At 29.2% G+C, this 22,351-nt stretch overlaps 2 protein-coding genes and 1 non-coding gene across 3 annotated transcripts; all 3 read right to left on the minus strand.

Annotated features, from left to right (window-relative positions):
- Window positions 1–5,589: 5,589 nt before the first annotated feature.
- On the minus strand, window positions 5,590–5,663 carry TRNAT-AGU. The gene has a single exon. It is a non-coding gene; the product is annotated as a tRNA-Thr (tRNA).
- Window positions 5,664–8,854: 3,191 nt separating this feature from the next.
- LOC101203581 (protein MOTHER of FT and TFL1) lies at window positions 8,855–10,623 on the minus strand. Its single transcript, XM_011654663.2, has 4 exons — window positions 10,351–10,623; window positions 10,214–10,275; window positions 10,070–10,110; window positions 8,855–9,355 (listed from the first exon to the last, which is right to left on the minus strand). The coding sequence occupies exons 1-4, from the start codon at window positions 10,546–10,548 to the stop codon at window positions 9,132–9,134; spliced, it is 525 nt and encodes a 174-aa protein (XP_011652965.1). The 5' UTR covers window positions 10,549–10,623; the 3' UTR covers window positions 8,855–9,131.
- A 9,438-nt stretch (window positions 10,624–20,061) lies between these two features.
- On the minus strand, window positions 20,062–21,454 carry LOC101216901 (transcription factor MYB102). Its single transcript, XM_004146584.3, has 3 exons — window positions 21,215–21,454; window positions 20,972–21,101; window positions 20,062–20,887 (listed from the first exon to the last, which is right to left on the minus strand). The coding sequence occupies exons 1-3, from the start codon at window positions 21,345–21,347 to the stop codon at window positions 20,137–20,139; spliced, it is 1,014 nt and encodes a 337-aa protein (XP_004146632.1). The 5' UTR covers window positions 21,348–21,454; the 3' UTR covers window positions 20,062–20,136.
- Window positions 21,455–22,351: the final 897 nt, after the last annotated feature.

Raw genomic sequence — 22,351 nt, forward strand, 5'->3', positions numbered from 1 at the left:
AACTTGACAAATTTTATTTGAACAAAGTATGACTAAAAAAGTCTTTTAAAAGTGAAATGAATAAAACTAGAAGTAAAAGTAAGTTTTAATAATGTGAAAGAGGGAAAATTCCATGACATTAGCGGAAGGAAAGGAAATTGATTAATAATGTTTCTTGTCAACCACAACATATCCATCTCTAGATTGGTCCAATGACTCATAAAATTATAGAAAAGAATGAATCGGGAAAATGCTGTGTAATTTAAACTAATCCATCCATAGGATAATTTTCCAAATTATAATTCACGACTTGGAAATGAGTTAGATCCAATTTGACAATATCAGTTCATACACCATTTTCATGATCAGTTACAAACACAATTGATGACTCTATAAAACTACGCAATCAACTAAACGTCAGTTTATATACATATTCCATTTACTTCACATTCTCATCTATCTAACATTAGTTTGGTGTATCAAACCAAACTTCTGTCTTATTTATTTTCAAAATGATTTCTTTCTCTTTTAAAGTTAAACTTTTGTGTTATATATATATATAATTTCCTCAACAAAAAAAATAATTGACAATGAAAATAGTAGTTCATCTATCTTAATTATAAAAAGTATCGAGTCTCTTGATTTTTCTAATGTGAGATCCTTGACAAATATGTAAAGGTAGAGAATTGAATTATTAACTAGATAGCCATGAAAATTCAAGTAGGAAAAGTATAGCACATCTATCTTAAGAAGAGTGTGAAATCTCTTTGAAAAAACAAGTGGATCTAACAAAAACAATTACAACGAAAGTACTTATCTGACAGACTCTCTCTATAGTGACTCTCGTATAGCTTGTTATTCATTGTTTCAACTTAAGTTTCTAAGGTTGAGGCTTAGACAAACTCTAAGCTCAAAACGTTCAATGTACACACTTTTCTTGTAATTGTGCATGGCTAACTCAAACTTAAATGAAAAGACCATTTATATATGGCTAATCTAAAGAATAAATATTCCTTGCAAAAAAAAAAAAAAGGAAAGGAATAGACCGATAGAGAAAAATATCCACAAAATTTACAAAACAATATTTTATATATGAAAAGAATATTTTGTTGAAGTTGCTACTTGACTAATGTTATTACCAACGTCTTTAACATATTACCTAGCACGTTATTCAAAATTTTCTTTAAAATTTTTCCAACCGAAGCAGAGATAACATACTCTAATGTGGTAAAGACTAAATATAGTGTGTCCTAATTAGGATTCAGCATTCTTGAATCGGAACCAAGATTTTTTTTTGGTTCAAATTTTCATTAAATTTGATGGCACTGATCCATTGACTTTTTATATTTATGTTGAACAGGGTGTTAAAAGATATCTTAACTTGAACACTTCTAAAAGTTGACTATATAAAACCAAAAATCAAAATAAATTAGAAGATGATGGTGTGATCCTTCGCATGCAACTTCGAGGAAATTAGTTCAAGGAAACGGTCATGTTTCAACATTTCTTAACAAAACATCAAAAGTGCTTCTTCGTCCATACATCTTTGCAAATAAAAAAATATTATCATCTGTACTTTGGTTGTCTTCCATAAGGCAACAATTAAATTTTCACCAATTTCCACCCTTCCTTTCCCTCCATAAATACCCTCCAAAAACTCATACACACATTCTCATCTTCCATTATTCTTCCAATTCTCTAACAATCTCCAAAAACACATAATATATTTTCCCACAATATGGGAGGAGGATTATCAGGAAAAGATGTCGTTTTATTCAAAGATTTCTTCCCTGAAATGTTGGAGAAACTGGGAGCTAAAGGGTTCATTAAGGAATTGAGATATGGGTTTCGCTTGCTGATGGATAAAGAAAAAGGTGTCATAACTGCAGAGAGTTTGAGAAAAAACATGAGATTTTTTGGATTAGTATTAGAAGATGAAGAAGTGATGTGGATGGTTAAAGAAGGAGATTTGGATGGAGATGGAGCTTTGAGTGAAGCTGAATTTTTTATTCTTATGATCAAACTTAGCCCTGGATTCATGCATTTATCTTCATCTTTCTTTCATCAATCTCATTCGGATAGAAAGTTTACCAAATAATACAACTTTGTATATATTAATGTGTTTTCGTTTTCATTTACTTTTTTCCTCTCTCTCTCTCTCCTCTTGTTACATGTATATTATATTACCTAAATAAAGTTTGTTTGATATTTGAGTATTATTTAATCTATATGAGTTGTACTTTATTTATTTTTATATTAGATATGTTTTATCATATTCTTATAATAAAGTTTGTATTGCACGTTTTATGTGGATAGACATGAGAGGAAAAAGACTAAATTATTGTTTTAAGAAATCAATTAAAAGAGTAAGGAAAATATAACAAAAAAAAAAATGAGGAGACCAAAAAATTATTCTTTTTCCTATAATTAACTTACTTTAAAGTTTTGGGACATATTTTAATTTAATTTAACCTATATTATCCACAACCGTTCTTTTATCCATACCAATATGTTTAGGGTTAAAAGCTAGTAGTGACACAATGAAGAAAGAACTATTGGACTAAGTGTGTATATATATATATATACTGAAAAATAGGAAATGTAAAAAGTATTATGATGTGAGGAGAAATGTTTTATTTTTTGTAATTAGGTATAAACATGTGTGCATTTGGTAAAATTAGGAATGATGAGATGACACAAAACTGAAATCCATAATAAATCTTACAAAATAAGCAAATCGAATAATTTGAAAGTGAGAAAAAAATGAGAGAAATGAGACCCATATTCTATTATCAATAATAATAATCCATATCCCCCTGCTTCAATACATGGCAAACACACACAGGTTTCTCCATAATACAATTCTCCATATAATGGGACCCAAATTTCCCCCCTTATGTCCAATCATAAACACATTAATTATACACATTTCTTTAATTTAACAACCAACTTGCACACAAACCAAACCAAACCAAACCCCCTCCTCTCACCTCTGTTATTTTAAACCAGTGCCCCAAAAGGATCCAATGCCCTCCTCACAAGAGAATCTGAATCCAATCCCGGAGATTTGGAGTTGAAATTTATGAAGAACATCAAGTGCGAGCTTTGCGATTGTAGAGCCAATGCGTATTGTGAATCGGACGAATCCAGTTTGTGTTGGAGCTGCGATGCTAATGTTCACTCAGCTAATTTCATTGTTGAAAAGCATTCAAGGATTTTGCTTTGCCAAATTTGCCAATCTCCCACTCCTTGGACTGCCACTGGCCCCAAGCTTGGCCCTACTCTTTCTCTTTGTCAGCTTTGCGTTCTTCCTCAAAATGTTGCTTCCCTAAGATTTCGTCATCAGGATCCTCTCCATTCTGGCTCCTCTACCACCAGAGATTTTGATCATCATCCTAACGAGGATGATGAAGAGAATCAAGTGGTTCCACTGTCACCGCCGCCCGTTTCGAGCTAGTTCTTCTCACTCTCCATTGTTTCTTCGTCTTTGTTTAGATCTCTTAGTAATAGCATTACCCCATGTCACGAAGAAGCTAGATCGAATAGGTACATGGGACTTTCTCCTTTTTTTTAGTATAACAAAATGAATCAAAATATTTACAAAATATAACAAAATTTTAGATTTTATCATAAACGCTCGTAGATATATTGATAGACACTATAATCTTCTTTCATGTTCGTCAATATTATTGATACCTATTAGTGTTTACCAATATCTATTTTTGATAGAATTTAAAATGTAATATATTTTGTAAATATTTTTGATAATTTCACTCTTTTTAATAATTACTTCGTCTTTTTCTTCTAGACTCTGAAAAAATGGACTGTGTTGCTTGTAAGTGTAAATAACAATTCCCAATAATATGCCTCATTTTGGGCTTTCCATTTTAGTGGGGATCCCATGATTATTCATATTCACAATTATATTATTGTATGATCTCTTTTTATTATTATAAATTAATCGGTCTAGGGATAGGTTCCGGTTTTTTATGTTATATTATATATATTATATATAGAGCGAGCGGCGTAAAATAGCAATTTAAGCGAACGATAATAATAATATATAGTACGAAAAGATAAGTAATTGTATATGTAGTACAAAAATTAGTAAAAGACTAAAAATATTGTGTCCAGCTACCATTTCAAAAGTTTTTTTTTTTTTTCTGTTTCTCAAAATTGAAAATTATCAGTGATGATATCATGTAGCATCAAAACTCAAACCTCTCCTTATACAAATTAATTTATAATAATAGCACATCATTGATAAATTTCAATTTGAGAAATATGTTATTCGTTAATAACCATTGAAATGTAGACTTGACATTTTAAAAGATTTTACTAGTTCATTCGTCAAGACTCGCTATTTTTACAAGTATTTTATCATTGTGCTATATTTAATTTTAATATATTTTCTAAATGGTTTTATTTGCTCTAAATTTTCTATTATATAAAAATAAAGTTTCATGTCAAGATTAACGAATAACATGATGGACAAAGTAAATTTGGTTTACTAATATTGACATGACCTCCATTTCTTTAAAAGTCAAAAACTCGAAGGTTCAATTTTACGGCTTATTAAAGAAAATTGACGATGTGGTGGATGGTTCAAGTGTTTTACTGCCTTGTAAATGTTAATAAATTATTTTTATCATTCTGAGCTGAATTTTTTTAATTCATGAACCAATAATCACATGTAGCTTATTTACTTTAATTCGTTAATAAATATTTTGTGAGTGAATTAAAATGAATTTAAAAAAGTTTGATGTAAGAGACAAGAGTACTAATGGGTTTTCATAACCATCATAATAATGCATGCCATCTATCATAGTATTAATTTAACTTTTGAAATTAAGCATCTCGAGCCAAAAACTTGGGATTATCAATTACATCATCCTATACTAAATTTTCTTAAAGGCATAATTAAAAAACAAACAATCATATAACTCATTAAAATAAATGGACGATATAATTTAAATTATAATTTCGACATCTCCATGTGATCCATGTCTTTCCATTAACATACTTAAACATATTTTAAGTGAGATGATTTAAATAGCAAGTGGATTCAAAAATTTTCATAAATAATTAATTAGCAAAATAAATATGGAATATACAAAGAATAATATGTCTTGAATATTAATAATATCTCATATAATAATTATTTTAAAAAATGTAAAAATGAGTATAATGTACCTAAGATGTAAAATTGACAAATACTTAAGTCTATGATATATATAAGACATTACTTCTTTTATAAAACCTTTTTTGATATCTCTAATTTTAACAAAATTATAGGTTATAAGATTCAAGTGTCTAGTTTATAGAGGGGTGGTGATATTAATACCTTACTTAATTAGGTTGCTACTTGATGAATGATTAGGTCTCGATCTATATTTAATTATATGTTTTTGAAGTTAATGATATTCTCTTTTGAAAAGTTTAAAAACTATTATATGGTCCAGATGAAATGCTTTCACTAGCAATATCATTCTTTTTTATCGAAAGAGAAAAAAAAAGGAAAAAAGAAAAATAATATCATTCTCCTACTTAATAAAAATATGCAAAATTTTAATTTATTTTGAAAAAGTCTAGTACATAAAAAAACAAAAATGCTTTCATTGAGAGTCGAACTCAAGACCTCCCGCTTACTAAACGGGTGCTCTAACCAACTGAGCTATGAAAGCCTGGATGTGTAAAAAGAGATTTAATATAAATTAAGTCTTAATCTCATTTTCTTTCTTTTCTCTTCTTTTTCAGTGCACAAAAAAATATGAAATTGTGAAAAACCCAATTTCTGAAGTATCTAAGAATGGAGAGCATACTAAAATTGACAAGATTCCATGTAATTAGTTTGCATTTAAATAGTATATGTAGTCCTAGATTTGAGGTTGCAAAAATTGTGATTTTAGATTCTACAGATATTATCAAATATTAGTTAGTTGGTGGTTACTGTCAGTTTTCCCCTTTGATATAGGGATTAAATCAGTTATTCTTTCGTGGCCATATCTGATTCAAACAATGGCACAAAACACACACGATTTCAAAATCCATGCACAAACACAACAATCCACCAAAATATTCTTTCCTTTCAAAACAACCCAATTATGTTCTCAACACAATTTCATTCATTTCCCTCTACAATCATTCCTTCCTTTTTTCTATTTGCTTCCTTCTCTCAAAAAAATCCCATTTCTGAAATGCCAAAATGTTTAACATTTTCAAATCCTCCAATTACCAAATCATCATTTCAAAATCATTATTATTAGCAGCAAGAGAATTGCACAAACGACCGATACCAATTCCAGTGGCATGGACAAGGCCAGAATTTGGGTGGACAAAGCTGAATTTCGACGGCTCTTCAAAAGGGGAAATAGGACCCGGTGTGGCCAGCATTGGGGGTGTTTTAAGAGACCACAAGGCCCAGTTTTTGTTAGGATATGCAGAGTCCATAGGCAGAGCCTATAGCTCCATGGCTGAACTTAAAGCACTTACCAAAGGCTTGGAATTGGTCCTTGAAAATGGGTGGAAGGATGTTTGGGTTGAAGGAGATGCTAAGGGATTGGTGGAAATACTAGCTGAGAATAGAGAGGTTAAATGTATGGAAGCTCGAAGTTATTTGAGGCACATAAAATCTTTATTACTTGATTTTGATAATTGTAAAGTTAGTCATATTTATAGGGAAGGTAATAAAGTTGCTGATAGATTTGCTTCCATTGGTCATCGTTGTAAGAAGCTTGAAATTTGGAGGGAACTTCCTCCATTGGAGACTTTGGATATGATGCGTCATGATGCTGAGGGGAAGATTACTTTTAGGAGAAGGTAAATATATATAAAGTAGTTTTTTATAAGTTTTGTTTTGTTTGTTTATGTTATGTGTAACTTCCTTCTTGCTTTGTTGTTTTTTTCTTTTTTTTTTTGTTTAGAGCAAATGGACATGTTGTTGTTAACTGACAAAGTAAAATTGATTGTGTATATGTAATATTTATGTTGCATTTGTTTCCTGTCATTGATTTTAGCTTTGGTTTGATTTTAATTTCTCTTTTGTTTATTGACTTTGGACAATAATGTAGTAAATTTAAACTAATACAAATTTTGCAACCATACCTCGTAATATATATATAAACCTTCTATTTCATGAACAAGTATAAGTTAAAATATAGTACATACTTAAATAACTCAAATGATATTCTCTTAGTTGGTATGGAATAACTTCATAGTTTCCTTTATTTATATTTTAACATGAAAAGTTTACAAAAACACCAAAAAAAAACTATGATAATATAATCCATGTTACTTACATTTTTTAAATTGAAAAAAAAAATAGCAAATTTAAAAGCCTTTGTTGCAATTTTCCTTTTTAATTTTCTACCTTTATAAAATAATAATAATAATAATAGTAATGACTTTTCTTCCACTTTTATTTTATCATTTATTAAGTGGTTTCATCTTCTTCCTTTATGATTATTGAACGAAATTTATAATATTATTACACATCAAGTCTCAAACATAAACTTAAATTTAGTAAGCCACATTTAGTAAATCCCAAGTGGTCAAACTTCCCTACAAAATAAGTTTACTAATGTTGGAGATAATAATCAAATTAAATGATATATCAACACTTTAAAAGAGTTTGCAAACATAGAAACTTCTTATATCTCTATCAATAATAAACCAATATTTACAATAGCTTATATAAATTACATTTGGTTATATTTACATTTTTTTCTATATAAATTACATTTGGTTATATTTACATTTTTTTAAAAAAAATGTTGCTTTATTGTTATTACTAGCATGAGTATAAGATCTGACAAAATAAAATTTAAAAATCTACATACCCTAAACATATTACTTTTTGCAAAAAAAAAAACGAAAACAAACTCAATCCCTAAAATCTCAATAAACTAATACACTAAAAAAATGTCATATCCACGCTCCAATTTCCTTTATATTAGTTATCTTACCATTTTGCTTATTATTATTCTCCAAATCCAACTTCCACAATTTCTGTCAATATTTTCTACCGTGAAGAATTTTTCGCTTCTATATAAATTCATTTAATAAGTAAATTGTGTTATAGAAAGGCAACCTAAATTAGTTGGGACTAAAATTACATCTTGTAGACAAAATTGTGTGTTTTCTGCTTTTATATGAAATTTTATCTCAAATTCAACCAAAGAAATAACTCATTTATTTTATAAAAGATTCTCACCCTCCAACAATATAACACAATTTTGAAGGGTAGTTTCTAAAAAATTGTGTACTTACATCTTATAAAGGAATGCACTCCATAATTTTGCGGGTATAGCAAGGGAGAGAGTGGTTTTTAGATCCAAATTAAATGAATAGAACAGTATTAAAGCATTGCCTATAAGGTTAATGAGACCGTAATTAATAGTAAAAAATAATGTAGAAAATGCGACCACATAACACTTTTCTATGTTTCCAATCCAGAAAAAACCAACTTCCACCAAAAGTTGAAGAAATTCAAAAACAGGAGTACAATTCTAACTAAGCTTCTGGTACAAACAAACAAAGTAGTACAAATCTAACTTTACCAAATATCTCAAGTCTTCAAATCAAATGTTGCGTTTATTAAAACAACCTAAAGAAAAACCCACTTTGATAATAATAAAAAGAAAAGAATGTGGATAGTACAATTCAATACAACCATGAACCTACTAGTTTTTTCATTTGTACCGCACAGTTCATCCACCGTCTCCTATATATACACACAAAATATTGTTCGTAAACGGAAGGAAGCGATGATGATCAAACCAGATTGAAGATACGTCATTGAGTGCAGCGTTGATGTCAAACTTATTTCAAAATTCTAACTTTTCCCATCAGCGCTTCATTCAATCACGTTTCTTCCTTCATTCTGGCTCGGCCTTTTCAATTCCCATTTCATGTTTCATGTGTTTTCCATTATAATTTTTTCTTTTCTTACTCTAAGGGAAGTTTGAGATATTACTCAATTAGTCTGTTTAAACAGAACAGAAACATGGGAGAAACTAACGATTTATTTATTGCAGGTGTGTTTATGGGGGAAACAGCAGGGGAAGGCCTAAATTTGCTAAGTAGAAAAAAAGTTGAGGGTATGGTATCGACATACAAAGTGTGGTACGGAATATGGATACGTTATATATGTATCAGCGTTTCTTGGATGCAGGTTGCTTCTGGGAATTGAAGTAGACGGCGGCAACAGGAAGTCCGAGGCCATTCTGTGAGGCGAATTGTCGAGTTTTGAAATTGCTCCGGGTGGTGGGTGGTCGGAGCCTTCCGCCGAGAGGGGTGTTTTGTTTGAAAACGGCAAATACATATCGGTGAATTCCTGTTGGAGGCTGCGGACCCATGTAATGCACCACCTCTTTCCCTGTTTTCATCGCATACAAGAAATGAACAAAAACAGAGTATAACTTATACATTCTTATCATTTTCAGAAATGTATTGAGTTTTTTGTTTTTAGTTTATTAAACTTAGCCTATAAACACCTTTTAATTAGGAAAATTTTGATGCTCAGGTTCTATACTTTTTCACTGGGTAGCTATTTTAATTAAATACTTCAGTGTATAACTCCTATTTTTTAAAAAAAAAACTGTATATATAGAAATAATTATTTGTACCTGTGAAGAAGTATATCGATACCCAACCTCGAAACTTTGAGGATCAAATCTAAATTTTATTATATATGTAAATTCTCTTTCGTCAAGTTATTTTTCATCGAGTGATTGTTATATTTTCAAGCATCATAAAAAGTCTTAATTTTCAAAACAGGTGGGGCTACAATTTTAAAATGGATGACAAAAACCAAAGAAGATAAAACTAAGTGACGAATGTAGTATTTACATGTTTAATTTCTTAAGAACCAAAAAACTAAACAAAAATTGAAGTAAATTAAAAAAAAAAATCAGAGAAATATCCAATGGGAGATAAATATTTGCGAACTCGCCTCTACTAGGACATATATGAATGCAAAAAGGAATCCAAGAAAGAAGAGAAAACAAAGATTTTATTCTTCATTCATTCATTCTTCTTCTTCTTACTGATCATCATAAGATAAATTATTATTACATGAACAAAAACATACCTTTATTAGCATCAGCCCCTTCTGGAATGTCAACAACAATCCTGATAAAAAGAAATCACAATTTTTTGTCCCAAAAAAATCAAATCTCTCCCTGTTTTTTCTTTCTCGAAACCAAAGAATAATCCAAAAAAGTTTATTACTTACCAGTGAAGCCACTCTCTGAAGGTTGGCTCACTTGGACTAGGAGCATCAGGATCCACCATAACCTACCCCAAAAAAATATCCCCAATTCATTAACAAAAACAGAACCCCAAAAGGCAAAGAGAAAGAAAATTAAGTACCAGAGTATAAAGTTGGTTAGAGACGGGGGCTTGAATAAGAACAGTGGGCCGATCAGCAGCGACAAACGGCTTGATTTCGCCCCCATTAGCTACGTGTTTAGACCCATAACTGACCGACACATCAGCTGCCGGAGTAAACATGTCCAACACATCTCCGATCACTCTCCCAACCACCAGTGAATCCACAGACCGTACCATTTTTTTTTCTCCTATTGGTGGTGTTTGGTTCTTTGGTTATTCTTCTTTGACAGCCTCTCGTCCTTTTGTATACATTTCTGCGTTAAGGATTTAGTGGGAGAATTAGTTCCGTGACACGTAGCATTTTATTTGATGATTTGGCAATCAGCTTCTTCATTATCATCCTAATTTCTTAACACGTGTCCAAATATCCCACATTTGCCGGTACAATGTTTTGTTAGTGCCAATGGTCGGCTTCCTCTCTTTTATTCTAAACTTCTAACTAAACCCTTAACCCATCCTAATCAGTCTTAATTTAGAATTATTTTCTTCTTCACGCCACTCACCATAATTAATTCTCTAACTTATGTATTTCTACACAATAATATCATCAAGAAATGGACCATCCTTAATCACCCACCTCATCACCCTATACTTGGTTTGCAGCTACGTTTAGTATAAAATTGGGAAACATCTATTTATTTTTCTAATTCTGAATGGATGTTGAGATGGATATATATACTATATTTTATCTTTTTAACATCACTGATAACTGATAATAAAAACAAATGTTAAATAAAAGCAAAGCATACAGAAAGTTCTCTGCACAAGTCGACAAAAAATTTTGCCATTTTTATTTTGTTCATTATTGCAAATTTTCTCATTACGTTTCATTTCATAAACTGCAATTGAGTTGTTGGGTTTTGATTTGATTAAATCCAGAAGAAATCATTTTGTTCGTATGCATTACAAATTAAAGCCCAGACTCCATAATAACTTATGGGCCTTCTTTGTAGAGGTATTGTGTGGACCTTAGTTTGCCAGCTTCTCTTGTTGGAGTTCCGAGTATGTTCATCAGGTTGATAATTGAGTTATGTTGAGTGCAGTTAGTAAATATTAAGTTTTACGAACATAGTAAATTTAGAATCAATTTTTAAAATCTATGGTGAAGATTCTAGTTTAGTAGAGTGAGTAATTCATGTAGTAGTGTCTAGTTGAATCATGGGAAGTTCTAGTAGTATACATTGAGGTCCTAGGTAGTAATGGAGGGCTTGTGGAGAAGAACTTCGTTTCTGCCATGAATTTTTTAGCAGTATCATGAAAGACCTTTAGAGAATTCATAGATAAGTTTAAAGAGGAACATTGGACATGTGTACTGGTCCAATGTACTAGTCCAAGTGCTGTCTAAACTTCCAATGGATAATACACGAAAGAGTTAGTGGTAATTAGTAGTCAAGCGGGTGAACTGTCAAAATTAATGTCATTTCAAGTAGTGATATATGGTAAGGGCTCGAAGAAGAACATCTCAACAATTTTATGAAATATTAAGGAGAAACAGTTATGAGATAAATGTTTAACGGAGGAAACTAAGTTTATATAAGTGATAGGATTTAATGATGATAAACTTAATTTGAAACATGGAATGCACACACCCATCAATTTAGATCTACATATATGGTCAACAAAATGAAAATGTTGACAACTTTTGTAGAGAAAAAACAAAAAGTAAGATTCATATATGATAATAATACATGAATATGACCATTATCATTTTAGGAATTATTTCGGCACGGTTGAACATATAGCAAATTAGATTTAAAATAATTAAATTTGTAACAATATTTTAAAAAAATTACAAATATAACAAAATTTATTAAAGTTTATCAAACATAGACTTTATTGCAAATATTAGTCGATCACCGATAAATCATAAAAATTTATCAACAATAAAAATCTATCATTAATAGATTTTATTATATTTACATTTTTTTTAAAATGTTGTTATATACTTAATTATTATTTCTAAAATTGTTAACCATTATAACTACTTTTTTAATGATTAAAATACGAGTCTAATTGTTAAACTTTGAAATTTGTTTCTATTTGATTTGTTAATAACACAAAATTGTTTGATAGGTCTCTAAAGTCTAACTTTATATCTAATAAGTCAATGGCTTTACAAATATTTAACACTTAAACTTTTAATTTTGTATCTAATAAGTTACTCGTTATATATTTAAAATTTAAAAAATAAATTGATGACTTGGGTAATATAGATTTATATTTTTTATGGCTAATAAAATCCTACAAAATATCATTTTGGTACCTAGTAGATATCTAAGATTGTTTTAAAAAAAGATATTGAATTGCTAGATGTCTTCATATACACAAAATTTAAATTAATTCAACCTACACTTGAAACTTTGAAGATTTGTTATATATTTTCTAAAAGTTTGAGGAAACCTTGTTAAATACATCATAGAAATTCTCAAAATTTATTAAATACTTTTAAATTCTAAATATAATGTTTGAAATATACTCTTAAATGTTTAATTTTAAAAAAAAAATGTCAATCCTAAGTTAGAGTGGTTTACAATAACATAAAATAAATTAATTTTTATTATAAGAGTTTAAATAAAGGTGATTGTTGAACCAGAAATGTCAGTCAATTAAACCTTATCACGTTATCACAAAAAAAATTATGATGATTATAATTTGATAAGATTTGAGTAATTAAGTTTTATCATAATCAATCCAATTCAAGATGTATATAAAAAAATTGGGCCAAAAAAGATAATAGACTCAAACCAAAGTCCAAGCCCAAGTCCAATCCGTATATGGACTCTAAGTCCAAGTCCAACAAACACATGTGTCTACGTTCAAGGTCAGCCAGCATATGAACCCAAAGTCTAAGCTCAGCAAGCAAATGGATCCTAAATCCACCTAAGCTCATAAAAAATTTCTATAAATAAAGAGATTCCTATTCATTTAAGAGAGTTTTTTGTTGAAAGAAGAATCGGAGCTTTCAAAAATTGAAATTTCAAACTTCTAAAGCTCTCAAGACGTGAAAGTTCTTATCAATATTGAGATTATCATCTTCTTAAAGATTGAAAACTTAGAATATTAAACATTTCTTGAATTCTATAAAATCGAAGTTCAAATTTACTTGTAACCATAACTTTCTGAAGATTGAGAAACTAAAAGTTCTAAGAAGTTTAATTTGTATTCAAGAGAAAGTATTAAATAAGTAAATATTAAAGATTGTATCCACGAAATTATAAATTAATATACAAAGTTGAATTTCATAAATTAAATTTCTCTAAAAATATTGTGTGAGCACTACTTAGTTCAATGAACGTCATTCATGCATCAAAGAAAACGTTGAACTTAAAGAGTTTGAAGACATGAAAAATGACATCTTCTAGAGGTACCAAAAACAAAAGCAGACAACACATTAACCCAAAATTTCCAACTTCTACAAATCAACTTTTTCATGTGTAGAAGAAAATGTAGAAAATATCTATCCTCACTCTTTTCCAGTCAAAAGTTTGTCTTCCAAACTTGGAAATTCATGCTTACATGATGTCCCTCAATTAAACACCCAATTATATATATATCTTCTTTTTCATTACATACATACATACATTAGATTGCCAATTTTCCTTTCATTATCTTTTGCACATTTTTCATGGCACTTGAATTATTTTTCCTATAATATAGCTTTACTATTTATTATATTGATTCACTTTTCTACGTTAACATGAGCTAAACTTAATCCGGCTCTTTCATACCTGTATGCTTTTTACTATGACCATAGATACTCAATTCTAATGATGATAAACATAATTGTAAATAATTGTAAATTTTGAATATTTTTTAGATAACTAAACATATATGGTCAACAAAATGAAAATGTTGGACCCTTTCAAGAGAAAAACAAAAAGTATGATTCATATATGATAAGGATATGATCCTTCATCGTTTGTATCAATTATTTTTAATAAAGATAGTTGAAAATATAGTAATTAGATTCAAAATAATTAAGCACATAATAACATAATTTTAAAAAATTTAAATATAACTAAATTTGTGAAAGTCTATTAATGATAGTAATCTATCTGTTATAAACAATATTGCTATATAATTAACTATTATTCCTACCAATGTGAATGATTATGACTAAACTTTCAAATTTGTTTCTATTAGATTTTTTAATAACTCAAGATTGTTTGATAGATCTTTAAAGTTTGACTTTCAATCTCATAAATTTGTGATTAATAGATTTTGTCTATATTTAAAGTTTTAAAAAATAAATTAAAATGTATTAGACAATATAGATTTATATTTTTGTTTATGACTAATAAAATCCTAGAAATTTTCATTTTCGTACCTAGTATATCTATGATGTTTTAAAAAAAGAAATATTGAGTAGCTCAATGATTTCATAAACATAAAATTCAATATAAACTTCAAACTTTGTACATCTGTTATATATGTCTTACAAGTCGTATTAGAAAGGTTAATTTTCATAAATATAACAAAACACTATAATATTTATCGACCCACGTAATAAAATTAAAAAGTCCATGAAGTAGACTATTTTTTAAATATTTCAAGTTTATCCTTCAATTCCTTTTTATCTCTTTTTTTTGCAATTTTTTTGTTTCATCTCCATGTCTTTTTCTCTTTCTTCTTCTACAATTTATTTTCCAAACGGTTATTCAAATAGTGTACCTAATATTTTTTTTTTTCAAACAGTTGTTTGGTTCTTCAATATCGTGTACAAAAATAGTCAAAACCTAAACAATCGTGTATAAAAAATATTTAGGTAGCAAAAATCTAAATGACCACGTACCTAATATTTTTAAAAAAATCTCAAATCTAAACAAATCTTGAAATGATCGGGTAAAAAAGAATCTTGAAAAAAAAATCTATTAGATTTGGGTAGCCAAATCTAAACTATCAAATCTAAACGATTATATAACAAAGAATAGTTAAATTCAAACAATCGTGTAACAAAGAGTAGTCAAAATGAAAACAATCGTTTATCAAATATATTACACACGTTAGGTACCAATTAACATCGAGACGTTTTTTTGTATTTTTTATTGTAAGTTTGTGGGTAGGTTTTTTCTGGTTTTGAAATTCTTCTATAAATATTAGAAAACCTGAAAACTTAATAAATACTTTTAAATTCTAAATACAAAGTTTGAAATATATTCTTAAATATTTAATTAAAAAAGATGTTATCTTAACAAAAAGTTAGCTATAGAGTGTTTTTGCAATAATTGAAAAAAAAAAAAGTTTTGATGAAAAGAATTTAAATAAAAGTGATATATATACATCCTTATTTTTTAATCTATATTTGGTGAATGTTATTTACCCATCAAAGAAAACAACCCTAAATTCTTTTTAAAAAAATTGAAGACATGAAAAATGCTATCTTCTAGAAGTATATATAGCCCAAAATTTCCAATGTCTACAAACCATTAACTTTTTCATGTGTAGAAGAAAATGTACAAAAGATATCTCCTCCCTATTTTCCAGTCAAAAGTTTGTCTTCCAAACTTGGAAATTCACTCTTACATGATGTGCCTCAATTAAACACCCATTGTATTTACATCTCTTCTTTTTCATAACATATATTATATAAACTACAATTTAATAGATTGCCAATTTCCCTTTCATTATCTTTTACACTTATTTTAAGTGTTACATTAAAAAGTTTGAAACTTAGAATCATATTCACTTTGCACCCTTCTTTCTTTAATTATTAAATTTGGGTTCAAAAGATTTATTATTTTTTCATTAAATAAAAAATGAAAACATTCCAAAATATAAGTTTAAATAGAGTTAATAACAAAAGCAAAAACAAAAAAAAAAAAAAAAGTTGAGAGAGACAGAGATGATGAACAAAGTCATGTAAGACATTTACAAACTTTAAAGGGGTTGACATTCTTAAAACTTAAAGCAAATAATTTCTTGGACGGTCGAGATAGAAAATGAAAGATAGAGAGAGAGAGACAAAAAATTGGCCTTTTCTCTATTCATATTTATCCCATTTCTCTTCATTAATTTTCTTTTTCATTTTTCCTGTCGGCTAAGACTCAATAAATTTCAGCCCCCACCAAATTTTGCATGGGACAGAAATTAAATTGTTTGAATTCTTCATTAATTTCCTTAGGATCCAAAGTTAATTAAACAACGAGTTTTCTCTTTTTCCTTTTTTAATTTTATTTAACCTTTTCCCTCTCTTCCTTTCATGACGACACAATGACATATTGCTTACCTTAGAGATTATCTTTATATCATATACACTTTCAAAAGCCCAACATGTAATATTCACATTAACAAATACCATACATGCATTATGATTTGTGAGTTAAAAGCACATAAAAACATACGTCAAATATTCTTAGATTCATATGGAATATATCTCTTCAATATCAGGGTGCAAAATGTTAATCTTGATAATTGTTATGATATATAGCCCCAATTACGTATTATATTTTAAATGTAGTATGAAGAGAAAAAAGGATAATGTTAAAAAGAAAACAAAGGAAAAATCCAGAAGAGGGATACAATTATTAGTGAGTTCAATTATGAAGAAGAGGGTTGAAAATTTGAAATGGTGCAAATAATTAGACAGAAGGCAGCCGCAATACAAGAGATAAAATACCTAAACAATTGGTGGAGATTTATTTTAGCAATTAGAAGTGATTGTCATTAATGTTGGTTCGTACAAAATATATATGCATGTTCATGCATGTTCACATTGTCTACCAATCATATGATATTCTATTCGTCCAACTTTTGCAACCCACTTGTAATTCTTACTCTATTTCTATTCATATTTTCATTTTTACTTTTCAAAATCTCTAGGGAATAGGGAAACTTTTGTTTTTTTTTTTCTGCAAATTTGTTATGTGAAGTTGACTTTTAAATTAAGTTTTACTAGCTATATCTTGTAAAAGTCAGAATACAAAATTGTCTCCCATGGTTATTTATTATTTTGGTCTTATAGAAGAAAGTTTGAATAGTCGTCCAAAAATTCAGTTGATTTACTTTTGTTTAATATATTGAACTATTGTTGGTATAGTATGGCAAGTAGTTTTAAATGTGAATGTGAAATAATATCTATTATATTGTATAGTTTTCAAGAAGCTATCAATTAAATGATGGTAGAGTGCTTAACTGAGCCAATGTGGTGTTTGTTGAAGCTACTCCAACGCTCAAGTCAAAATGTTGTCTAATCGTTAAGTGTGTGAGTTTGGAGAATTCAAAAAAAAAAAAAAAAAATAGTTAGATAACCGAAAATATTATATACCCTACTTCTTTCTTAAAGACAGTACTTTTTGTTTGGTATATCTGAACTTTTAGAAAAGTAACAATTTAGTCTCTTAATCTTATTGTGTAACAATGACTTTTTGTTTGGTATATCTGAACTTTTAGAAAAGTAACAATTTAGTCTCTTAATCTTATCGTGTAACAATGATCTGTCAACCTTTTCATTAATTATATTACATGATAGACTTAGTCACTATAAACTCACTATAATAATCTTAAATTATGTTTATTATATTAAAATATATATATGTGTTCAATTAACTTGGATATATATTGTAAGTGTTAGAAGCAAATAATATTTCATATGGATTAACAAATAAAATGATCCACAGTAAAATTTAATTTGTAGAGATAATGTTAAGGTTCTAAATCATTTTCATCATAAAATTAAAGTTTTCATTTCTTGATTAGGTTGAACTATATATACGTCACATAGGTAGAGTGGATATACGCAAGATACTTGAATAATATTTATTATAGTAATTAAATCATTTGTGATTACAATTATGTTCTCTTAAACCACTTTTTTCTCTTGCCATTGAGATGAAAAATTAAAGTAGGTAGTAAATTATATATGCTTAGCTAGTAATAGCTAGGTTTAAAACTAATTCAATCAAGTTCAAATCTTGATGTTTTGATCTTCTTTTGATAATATAATGTGTGAAATGAATGAAAGTGTTGATATATATCTCATTCAAATGAAATACATATGAATATCCAAGGTATGCACAATATCTTGTTCCATGCATTGTCCAATTATATCTATAAATTCAAATTTCAACCTAGGTGAAAGAAATGAAGGTAAAACACAACAAGTAGTTGAAGAGGGTCCACTCCTTTTCATGATGAACAATAATCATAATTAAAGCTTATTGTTAAGAAAAGATTAGTGAATGAGGGTGTATTTTGTTAGAGAACTGAAGTAAATCAATTGCTCCTTTTCACATTTGCAACAAATGAAAAGTCAAAAAAGCTTTGTATTATTAATATATTGTTATTACATTGACTGAGTTCAAAGTGGATAAGGTGATGGATCCATGAGGGTTAACGGGTAAACGTAAACCCGAATTCGTCAACAAAAGAGTGGGTCCCTATCTATGTATTATTGAGACCCACGTGTCCGAATACGGTGACGTAGGATTCATTAAGGTCGCGGTTTTGAGTTTCTTTAAATAATAATAAATATAAAATGGGGTTTGAAAGAGACAAAATAACACAAGAGCCATGCCATGATTTTCAATAAAGCATTTAACCATCTCTTCCCTTTGTGGTTCCCACCGTAGAAGTAAACCTCTATGTTCAAGACACGTACTCTTTGACTTTTTCCATTCTTAAATACATTAATACAATACATTATTTATCATAATAATCCCCATGTATTCTTTAATATATATACATAATAATCCCACTTTTTACTATTACTAGGAAACTCAACACATAGTTCCCCAAACTGCCCTGCATCTGACACCTGTCATCACCGTTTCCTTTTACTCACTGCCACCTCCACCTCCACCCCTTGTCTCTTTGCCGGAATCCTGGGTTTTGGTCTCACTTACTGATATAATTACCTTTTGTTTTATACATTTATATTTTTCTTTTATGATCACTTGTTGGAAAAGTTATATATATTCGGCCTTATTTAGTCTAAAAGAAAAAAGAACATGGAGTTCATAACTTTTAGAAACAAATTTGTACATCTCACGAGGTGGTATGGAGCCGTACAGGTCATTGGTCAACCAACAATAAATCCAGATGATTGTCAAACCCATTTGACGTAAATTGAGTTTGTGGTAGTTTTTGCTTTTGTTTCTATAACAATGAATAATTATTAGCTATACGTTTATACCACACATCATTTTTTTTTTCGTTGAAAATTAAAAAACAAAAATTTGCATCAAAGTCACCTCCCTTGTTTCTAAGTTCTTGAATTAAATAAATAAAGAAAAAAAGTCATTTTTTTAATATAACTTTTTCATTCTGTAATTACTAAGGTAGAATTAGACGAACCACGTTCATGTTCAAAGGAAAATACTTACCCATTGTTGAATTAATTGATTAGTAATAAATACGTTGCGTATAGACTTTCAATCCAGATATCGATTTTTTTAAATTATCAATCGATCAAAAAGCTTAAGTTTCTAACCGATTAATATTCTCCAATAAAATTAAATTATGAAAAAATATCAAAACAAGTAGGAATCAATATTGAAGGACTTTGAACTGAAAAAATCAAATTATTTTGATATCATCTTAAATTATCTAGCTTAAGAAATTTAATATAATAAGGCAACTCAAATATTTTTATAGATGAAAATTTGAACTTAGAGAGAGGGAACTAGAATCTGGGCTCGTTTGTGAAAGTAAAATGTTGGTCCATGCACAAAGTACTAAATGACAAGGAAAATAACGAAACAGAAAAAGATAAATAAAAATCAAATTCCGCAGATTTATTTGATTTTTTTTTTAACATTACACAATACATTAAATGAAAGGTTCATCAAAGATATCAGAGATTTCAAAGTTCAAAATCTGGCTACAATAACTTTCTCTCTCATCTTCAGTTGGACTAGTGAAATACGTAGAGTTTGAATTCATCTGTGTAGGACTTGAAGAACAAGGAGAAGATAAAACCGAACCCAAACTAAAGTTATTACCGTTACCGTTACCGTTATGGAAATTAAAAGTTGCCGTTTCATACGAATTGTCGACCGCTATGGCGCCTGCTTGTTGTTGCTGATCCAACCCACAATACTCAAATGATCCCGTCGCCAAATCAAAGTTATTAAGCTGACCATTTCCCCACTGATCATCATTTAATTCACTAGCTATATTTGGTTCCACCACTTGTGAAGGGAATTGAACAATTTCTTGCATAGGAACTTGCATTTGTAGCTGAGGATTAGAGAATTGAATAGTAGCTGTAGTAGTGTGGGAAGAATTTTGTGGAGAAAAGCTTGGATTTTTACGTTCAGAAGACATTAATGAAGCAGCCAACTTAAGAAGCTCTGGATTCACTAATGGCTGAACTCCAAGCAAGCTTGAAAGGTTCATTTGTGAAGAGTTGTAGAGTGTAGAACGTAAAATTGAAGACAAATCTAGAAGATCAAGACGTGGACTATGTGTAACTGGATCAATTCCCATTCTTAGTAGCCTCTTCCTTATATGAGTATTCCAGTAATTTTTTATTTCATTGTCGGTCCTTCCTGGTAATCGAGTAGCAATTGCAGACCACCTAAACAAAACCCAAAATCCATTTAGAAAAAAAACCACTTCTTTTTAAGTTGATGGGATATAGTAAATTTAACAGAAAACTTACTTGTTACCAAGAACACTATGGAGTTGAATGATGGTTTCTTCTTCCTCAAATGAAAATCTCCCACGTTTGATATCGGGTCTAAGATAATTTGTCCATCTCAAACGACAACTCTTCCCACATCTTTGGAGCCCTAAAAGTTTCCAAATATAGAAAATTCCAAACATCAGTACAAGAAAAAGATTGGATTGTTAATAAGTATTTATAAGTTAATTGAAAGCAATAACAAGTAGGGTATGAAAGTACCTGCATTCTTAGGAAGAGTCCTCCAGTTTCCATGTCCATTTTTCTGAATATAATCAATCAATTTCTGATCTTCCTCAGGTGTCCATGGGCCTTTCTTGAGCCCATTTTTATCACAACAAGGTGTTCTTCCCATACTAAAGAAAACTGTCCTTTTTCTCAGGTTTACAAGTAACCTAAAAATCTGGATTGGTTTAAGGAGAGAAGAGAAACAGAAAGAAAGAAAGAAAAAGAAGACAATTGGGTCCTATTGGAAAAGAGATGTATATATATAGACAAAGTCATAAAGCAAAGAAGAAAGTTTAATTAATGAAGAAGATTAAGGGTTAAATTTGATGGATTTGGTGGCCGCCCTTTGTTAATCAAAAATGGGTACGTGTCCTCTCTTTTTGAACAATAACACACAATACACACAACCATATATGTATGTATGTGTATATATATTTATGAAAAGAAAGAAGGCACTAATGAAAATCTCTCCTTTACAGCCATGCTGATTGTGATTATTACTCTCACTCACCCTCCCACGTACGTGTCTATCAGTTTCATTTTTTGCACTTTACATCCCTATAAATTTCTCAATTAACACTTCCATTATTCCCACTCTATTTATTTATTAATTTTATTTGTGGTATGTGGAAACTTAAATTTTTGCATGGCTTAGATTACAACCACTCTCAAGTTATAATTAATCATGCATCAGTATAATTAAACAACTCGCATTTAACTTGTTTCATATAAACTGATATAGAAATTTTTACTATATTACCACCTACTCTCTCTCTCATTTTCTTATATTCTGAAAACAACGAGAAGGAAGGAATATATATTTGTTTCATTTGGGTAATTACTTGGAAAAATAGTTGTGGTGTTATTTAAACACAAAGAAATGCAAATTAAATTTATGTAGTAATAATTGAAGTATTGTAAGAAAAATAGATAATAATTAAAAGGAAAATTGAAAACATTTAGGGTGAATTGGTGTGTTGTATGTTAATAATTTAGAATAAATAAACAGAAATATTAAAGAGGGGTCCGATGAGTGATGTGTGGAAGAGATAAATGAGTTGATGATCATATTTTTATTTTGATTGGGAAAAGAAAGAAGTCCCGTTTTCGTGGATTACCAACAGCTGTAGC

Source organism: Cucumis sativus, chromosome 1, assembly GCF_000004075.3.
Source record: "Cucumis sativus cultivar 9930 chromosome 1, Cucumber_9930_V3, whole genome shotgun sequence".
Lineage (NCBI taxonomy): Eukaryota > Viridiplantae > Streptophyta > Magnoliopsida > Cucurbitales > Cucurbitaceae > Cucumis > Cucumis sativus.

What these genes read in the sequence shown, in the direction of transcription:
- LOC101203581 (XM_011654663.2), bottom strand. Translation starts at nt 10,548, where the DNA reads ATGGTACGGTCTGTGGATTCACTGGTGGTTGGGAGAGTGATCGGAGAT. An exon ending in TTCAGAGAGTGGCTTCACTG is followed by an intron (nt 10,111 to 10,213) that starts GTAAGTAATAAA and finishes TCTTTTTATCAG; the next exon opens with GATTGTTGTTGACATTCCAG. An exon ending in AGGGGCTGATGCTAATAAAG is followed by an intron (nt 9,356 to 10,069) that starts GTATGTTTTTGT and finishes CGATGAAAACAG; the next exon opens with GGAAAGAGGTGGTGCATTAC.
- LOC101216901 (XM_004146584.3), bottom strand. Translation starts at nt 21,347, where the DNA reads ATGGGAAGAACACCTTGTTGTGATAAAAATGGGCTCAAGAAAGGCCCA. An exon ending in GACTCTTCCTAAGAATGCAG is followed by an intron (nt 21,102 to 21,214) that starts GTACTTTCATAC and finishes GGAAACTTTTAG; the next exon opens with GGCTCCAAAGATGTGGGAAG. An exon ending in CATAGTGTTCTTGGTAACAA is followed by an intron (nt 20,888 to 20,971) that starts GTAAGTTTTCTG and finishes GGTTTTGTTTAG; the next exon opens with GTGGTCTGCAATTGCTACTC.